The sequence below is a fragment of the Haliotis asinina genome, chromosome 16 (assembly GCF_037392515.1).
Source record: "Haliotis asinina isolate JCU_RB_2024 chromosome 16, JCU_Hal_asi_v2, whole genome shotgun sequence".
NCBI classification, from domain to species: Eukaryota; Metazoa; Mollusca; class Gastropoda; order Lepetellida; family Haliotidae; genus Haliotis; species Haliotis asinina.
Window position 1 is genome coordinate 22,580,669 of NC_090295.1, and position 7,860 is coordinate 22,588,528.

General features: G+C 43.1%; 2 protein-coding genes across 2 annotated transcripts; both read left to right on the forward strand.

Moving 5' to 3' along the window:
- On the forward strand, positions 1-1,637 carry LOC137267702 (uncharacterized). Its single transcript, XM_067802167.1, has 3 exons — positions 1-119; positions 555-652; positions 886-1,637. The coding sequence occupies exons 1-3, from the start codon at positions 1-3 to the stop codon at positions 1,635-1,637; spliced, it is 969 nt and encodes a 322-aa protein (XP_067658268.1).
- A 5,164-nt stretch (positions 1,638-6,801) lies between these two features.
- Positions 6,802-7,860, forward strand: LOC137267703 (uncharacterized). The gene has a single exon (XM_067802168.1). It carries the CDS (start codon positions 6,802-6,804, stop codon positions 7,858-7,860), a length of 1,059 nt encoding a protein of 352 aa, XP_067658269.1.

The window sequence follows — 7,860 nt, forward strand, 5'->3', positions numbered from 1 at the left end:
ATGGTAGTCGAACAACAATGGTCTGGCGGCAGCTTGAGACAATTAGTCAAGCAGCGTGGCCAGCCACTGTCCCAGTGTCACGTCTCGGTTAATGACCAGATGCAAGCTTTAACGAGCAGGTATGTCCAGTGGACAGTGTCAAGTGTTTCAAATAAGTGGCAGGACAACCTGCATATCTTGCTGATTGGATGTGTATTGGTGGTAGGCCCACTTGGTTCAATCTGTTTCCATCGAAACAGGTGTTCGGGTTCGTTTTCTTATCAACATTGTTAAGGAATGGGAAATAATGTTTTTGCCCCAATGTATAACACTGAAACTTGGGAATCAGTATTTATCTGGAGTGTAGTGACATTTACCGACGCTAGAGGAAGTTTCACTACGGTGAGTTACGGGGGACGCCGGAAATGGGCTTCAGACATTGTACCTGTTTCAGGGATTGAACCCGGGTCTTTGACGTGACGAGCGAATGCTTAACCCGCTAGACTACCCTACCGCCCCATTTTCACTGGGCTGCGAAAGTTGTGCTCTGTTTTAAATACTGTCTCTGTTTTCAGAATTATTAAGCAGCTTGGGTATGAGAGAATAATCAAGGCGCCCAACTGTGGTAGAGTTATCGTTCCTGGACTTGCATATACCGACTTCCATGGAAACGGTGAGTGATTCCGGATTGTATCTGCGTGCGTGCATGTGTGCGTGCGCGTGTGCGTGTGCGTGCGAACGCTTACGAACATGCGTGAATTCGTACATGCAGGCGCTAGCGGGAGAGTTTGTATCGCTCTGTATGCCTTCCATGTCCGTGTATTTGCGTGGTTGATTGAGACAAACAAACAAACAAGCCAAAAGAATACAGGGAAAGTGCTATCAATTGTCCCTTCATATTCGCAGCATCTCCGCGTCCATGGAACGTGATGGACATCATTGACTCAACCCAGATCTGTCTCATAAACCCAACAGACGGCGGGGAATCGTTTCTCGGCCTTAACCAGCTCTTCGGTGAAACTGATTCGTTTATGGTGACTGCAAAAATGGACTTGAGCGAACAACTTCACGACGAAGCTGTTGTGAAGGCTCCACTATGTACCGACACCACCGTTAGCCACGTAGGCAAAAGCACCATCGTCATGGACTCAGTGATGACATCCGGCTCAGTTCCACTGGTCAAATATCGAAGTAATTCAATAATCCTCGACCGAAACAGTAAAAAGCCTGTCGAGATTCCCCAGCAATGGAAGAGTACATACGGTCACTTGTGCACAGGCGAGCCAATGAAATTCAGTGCTCTTGAGAGGCCATCTGACAAAACACGTGTGAGCAATGTGTTTGCAGGGCAAGTGTCTTACAGTGACATAGATGCAAACCGTCATGTTCATTTTTCCAATTACTTAAAATATTGCTGTGAAGGTTTAGTCAAAGGTCAGACAACCCAGTCCACCATAGCGTTCCAACCGTTAAAACTAAAATCCGCTTTCATGTGGTACAGACAAGAATGCAATTTTGGAGACGCCATTCAACTTGACTTTTGGGAACACGAAACAAAGCCAGGCGCCATATGTGTCGACATGTTGAAAAATGGGGAAAGCGTTTTTCAGTGTGTACTTGAGCTGTACACTGCAAGTCCTATCAACAGTTCGCTGTGAAAAACCCAGTCAAAGTAAACTACGCTTCAGTATCACACGAAGACTAACAGTCTCTCATATGAACAGACGAACATGTGGACAGATGAACAGGAAAAAGTTCACAGTAAATAAATAAAATGAAATGAAAAGGAGCCCTGAGACTTTAGGGTTGCCACATATTTGACAGACTGTATATATTATGCGTTACACTGCTACTGTGAGGTTACTGAGACTGTGCGAAAACCAGGACCTAGCTTTTTTTGAACAAAATGTTATTGCGTGGATAAATACAGACACGTTCTGTAATAATCCATTCTCTTTCCACAGAGTTTACTTGTCATATCCTCGTAGTAAGATAAGTCAAGTAACCTCTGTGGGAAGAGAATGGTAATCGTCGTGCATGTTTCACAACTTTACACCCAAAGAGACAGGCTCGACTGGCCTGGGTGAGTGAATATGATTTTACAAAGCTTCCAGCAATATTCAAACAATGTCTCGGCAGTGGACACCAGAAATCGGCTTCACACGGGAATAAGTACTGACTGCTGATATTGCTGGAATATTGCTGAAAGCGGCGTAAAACCCAACCCACTCACTATAAGGGCCGATTATTGCCTCTGGTTGTTTCTGTGTGGAAGAGTGTTTGCTAGGTGAATTTGTAGGCGTGTGTCTTTCTCTCTTATGTACCGGTTATAACAGAATAAATCTATCGTATTCATGTATTTAGTTGTATGGGGTTTTTTTTGACAAATCTATGCGTTTCAGAGATTTCTGTCAGCCTTTTGCAATAAAGTATTCAGCCCAAGAGACAGTTTTCATTTAATTCGATGGTAAATTGAACACACATGCACTTCTAATAAATGCTTGACCATAACGTTACCGGACATCTAATACACAATTGACCTTAAATAGACACGGACGTCCAATGCACAGCCTATACACGCTAAAAAGTGTTAACTACACTTGGCATCTAATAATTTATTGACCATAACGTTACCGGACATCTAATACACAATTGACTTTAAATAGACACGGACGTCCAATGCACAGCCTATACACACTAAAAAGTGTTAACTACACTTGGCATCTAATAATTTATTGACCGTTACGTTACCGGTCATTTAATACGCTCTGGGCCTTAAAGAGATTTATACACCGGGCCTTAACTATATACACTTGGCTTCTAATATAATACTGGACCTTAAATTTACATAATAAATACCCTTAAAGACACTTGGATTCTTACACACACTAAACCATATTAAGATAAGCTAAGATAAAACTTTAATATACCAGAGGAAATTCTTTTTGTATAAAAAGAAATTATACACCAGGCTTTAACTCCATTTGGCTTCCAAAAAGTACTGGACCTTAATGTAACTGGGCATATAATACACCACGGGACTTCTCATACACACTAAACCACATTATCCACCGGACCTTTGCTACACTTGGCTTCTAAAAGTGAGTGAGTGGAGTTTTATGCCGCATTCAGCACTGTTCCAGCTGTATGGCGACGGTCTGTAAATAATCGAGTCCAGCGATCAACAGCATGAGCATCGATCTGCGCAACTGGGAATCGATAACATGTGTCAACCAAGTCAGCGAGCCTGACCACCCGATCCCGTTAGTCGCCTCTTACAAGCATAGTCGTCTTTTATGTCAACCATGGGTTGCTGAAGGCCTATTCTATCCCGGACCTAATAAATGCTGGACCTTAATGCTACCGTGCATTTAATACACCCTGAGCCATAAAGTTACCTGGCTCCTCATACACACTAGACCATATTATACACCGGGCCTTAAATGCATTCGGCTTCTCATAAATACTGCACCTTAATGCCACCGCACATCTAAAATACACTATGGGCCTGTGGCTTCTCATACACACTAAACTATATCATACACCGGGCCTTTTACGACACTCAACTTCCAATAAATGCTGGACCTTAGTGTTACACTTTGGGCCTTTGACGCTTGTCTTTTTCAATACAGAAACTGGTCGCTTTTAGCAGTATTACAGCGATATCACGGTGGGGACACCAGAAATGGCTTCACACGTTGCACCCACCTGTGGCACTGATCCTTGACCTTCGGTGTCCATGTGACGAGCGGACGCTTTAATTAACGGTTAGGTTATTACACCGCCCCTTTCTGTCTCATATCTAATTCCTGGTGCATTTGGTTATTTGAAGCAAAGTGTAATACTCACAAAGAACCGTGCAGAGGGAATCATACACACATTCAAAGGCATGTAAGTTCTGTTCTCAAATTATTTTGCTCATACATATTTCATCACATTTTCTTAATTGTTTAACTCGTGTGAACACCATTGTCAGGCTATTCCGAAGCGCCATTTCGAACAAACGGTGTGCCATGAAACTTAAGCTGTGGTCTAAGTGTCATTGCTTCGGCGCACTGTTGTTTGTTTCTCATCGTGTTCAGGGTTGATAAACTCACTCTTGTTACTAAAGAATTTTAATTACAGACAGTTCAGTAATAGGAAGAAGTAAAAACGAAAGAGTTCCTTGATCGATGGTATTTGTGAAGAAAGAATTTACGTCGATATTCTGAAATTCTAACAAGGAAAGACTGACACAATTTACAGCCCAAAATTCCAAATAAGCGATGTTAAACATTAGTTATAACAACAATGTATAATTAGACTGGTCAGTCGGATAATCGGGCACTATTACTGAAAAACGCAGCAAACGTGATTAGGGCTTCCTCGGTACCTTGTGAAATAGACTGAAAGAAACACTGAATAGACTGATTGAAAGAAAGATACGTTTTTGACATGTGACTACATGTACATGTATATGATAAATACATTTCACGGTTTACTTTTACATTGCAGACGATAATTCGATCGACTTCTCGTCTTTTGTTTGAAGACACTTACACTGGTGCAAAATTATTAACATTATTAACATTATTAACATTTATAGAATTGATAGAAAGTGCATGCTTCACTCGGTTATTTGGGTTTAAAAGATGACTAGATAATATCGCAAACGTGGTACACAAAATAAATGACTTGTATGTATGCTCCTTTTGACGGTGGATGGGTAATTCCTCATAACAGTTTGGGGGCACTTTTCGTATCACCTAACATTGGCTTTCGTTCTTCACATGCAATAAATATTTTTTGGGGTTGATAAATATGAGATGCACACATTGTAACCATATGGGAATTCGAACTCGCGTTTAAATTGTTTGTAACGCTAGGTCTGTCTTTAACATCGTCGAAGGAAAATATTTTTCTCTCAGATATATCTTTTTGTCTCAGCAGATTACTAAACGATAATGATTCATCCTCAGGAACTGTTGTCATAACACCTTAAGCAAAGCCTATTGGCCGCCATCATTATTCGACGCTGTCATTATTGACAAGCTGTCTGTAGCTATGTGGAAGTCACGTGACTATCACATGACCGTATACTATATATAACCACACAGTACTTATGCATGAACACAACGTTAGCGATTAACATTCGCTAGGTCGGTGGTTTGACAGTGTAGTGATATAATTTTCTACTACAAGGTAAGGCGTGATATATATATAATGAACAACACTGTAGTTTCATGTTATTTCACTGAAAACTGTCAGGGTTTACATAAATATATATTCCAGCTCACAGCGAGGGGTGGTAATGGTTATACAATAATGCATAAATATACTCAGGGGTCGGTATAGCTATGGGTGGGAGTGGGGTTGGGGGTGTCACTTAGTAACCCATCGCCCATATGACGACTCATCATGTTTGGTGCACCTTGTAAACATTTGGCTATTTCTTGATGATTGTTGCACTCAAGTCATATTCAAGGAGTGAGTGAGTTGTGTTTCACGTCCTTTTAAGGAATCTTCCAGCAATATCACGACGGGGACACGGATCGTTTACGACCGACTGGATATAGTGAGTGAGTGAGTGAGTGAGGTTTTACGCCGCACTCAGCAATATTCCACCCCTATGGCGGCGATCTGTAAATAATCGAGTCTGGACCAGACAATCCAGTGATCAACAACATGAGCATCGATCTGGGCAATTGGGAACCGATGACATGTGTCAACCAAGTCGGCGAGCCTGACCACCCGATCCCGTTAGTCGCCTCTTACGACAAGCATAGCCATAGTTTAAGGCAAGCATGGGTTGCTGAAGGCCCATTCTACCCCGGACCTTAACGGGTCCCGACTGGAAATAACTGAACCTGGGTCAGGCAAACCAGACGTTCACAAAGCACAGTAAAATCGCAGAACTTGACAACTGGGGCCCCGTTTCATAAAGTATCGTAGCGCTACGACTGCCGTACCTCTTACAATGTACAGACTTACGAGAGTCTTAGACCTACAACAGCTTTCTGAAACGGGCCTGGATGGCCCTGTGATGTGACAAGGTGAAAGATTATTACACAGGTGTAAGAAATGTTTCAGTAATATCACGGCGGGTAATCGAACTTGATTCTTGCTGACATCAGAGTTTGTACCCATATGGTTAATCAAACAGGGGTCCGGGTTTTCGGGAAAACTCTTCAACCACAAGACTATCACACTTGGGCTGTGACGGGTAACGCGACTATCCGGGACTGATCGGTTGGACCGGGGTACCTGTCTCAATACCCGTTCCTGTTATGATCATGTGATTGATAAATTAAACAATGTACTTTGGTTTTCTATCATGGCATCTTTGAAGAGCACTTAGAAGTGGAATGCATAAGACAAGCAAGGTTTTTGGATGTCAATTTCTTTACTGTGAATAACATGACGTTTCTGAGCGCATGCTTGCTCCTTCATCAGGTACTGATGAAGAACCATGCATGCGCTCAGAAATGTTGACAAAAATCATAAATCTTGCTTTTCTTACTCCTTCATCATTAAAAGCTTGTATTGTCTTTGAGGATTTAGACATTATTTAGAGACACCTATTTTGAATATAGCACATGATTAAGATATTTTTAAAAAAAGGAAATCACAGATCGGGTACATTGTATACAAATAGAATAGGGTAACAGGAGGCGGGGCAACCGGGTAGAAAATTTGGACCCCTCCCAGACCTATATCATGCTGTAACAAGTAATGAGGACCGATTCTATTGCCAATTATAACTACTGCTCCTGGTCATAATCTTGTAATACCGATATGACAGTGCATTCTCATTCCCTTCAGGGCATCCAGTGAGACTGAAAAATGCCGCCCACTGTTGACATATCCGAGTTGGAGAGTAAAGGTTACACGGTTGTGAAAGGAGTCGTGTCACCAGATGACTGTGACAGGTACATCAAGATCTACAGACAGTGGCTTGCACAGTTTAATGATTCGTGGCCAATATCAAGCAACTCCCTGATCCAACGATACCGAATCGGTCATATGGAGCCTTCTTGGGGAAGCCGCCTCAAGGCCAAGAAGGTCTTCGAGCAGATATGGGGCACTGACCAACTTCTGACAAGTTTTGACGCAGTTGCCATAGGCCGGCCACCTGAAGATGGCGAGGAGATGTTTGCCGTCCCTGGAAAGCACTGGCTCCATTGTGATCAGGGAGTAGAGCGAGTTGGGCTCCACGCCTACCAAGGAGCCGTGTACTTACAGGCTGCTGATGAGGATGACTGGACGTTTGAGGTTCTGGAAGGATCGCATGTGCTGCACAATGATTTCTTTGAAGCTTCTCCACGAGCAAAGATGAGAAGCATCACCAACAAGTTCTATGGGCTTACAGACGCAGACGTGGAGTGGTACACTGCGCACAATGGAGTTACACGTAGAAGGGTGCCAGCCCCTAAAGGAGGAATGATCATATGGGATTCAAGACTCATCCATGCAAACGTTCGGCCAAAGGAAAACAGACGCCATCCTGGAAGATGGAGATACGTTGTGTTTGTTTCCATGGGTCCGGCCGTTTGGGCTAGTAAGCAATATCTCAGACAGAAGAAGCAGGCATACAAAGAAATGAGGATGACATCCCACTGGCCCTGTAATGGGCTGGCAATGTTCTCGGATGTGGAAGTAGGTGGGCCCATGGCAATAGACAAGCTACCAAACATAGCCTGCACAGATGATGCTAAACGTGTGGCAGGGGTTCTTTCCTATCCAGGCGCAAAGAAGGGACCGTCGTGGAGGCCTCTTTGGGCAGAAGGCAGTAAGGAGGGACAAGACCATACAACGTGGCTGACACCACTATGGGTGGCATTGGGTGTTGCCGTGATATCCCTTGTTACTGCTCTCTCTGTGAAAAGAACTCTAATGAGATAA

Coding starts and splice junctions, on each gene's coding strand:
- LOC137267703 (XM_067802168.1), top strand. CDS start 6,802: ATGCCGCCCACTGTTGACATATCCGAGTTGGAGAGTAAAGGTTACACG.
- LOC137267702 (XM_067802167.1), top strand. CDS start 1: ATGGTAGTCGAACAACAATGGTCTGGCGGCAGCTTGAGACAATTAGTC. Junction 120..554: donor ATGCAAGCTTTAACGAGCAG/GTATGTCCAGTG, acceptor CTCTGTTTTCAG/AATTATTAAGCAGCTTGGGT. Junction 653..885: donor TACCGACTTCCATGGAAACG/GTGAGTGATTCC, acceptor TCATATTCGCAG/CATCTCCGCGTCCATGGAAC.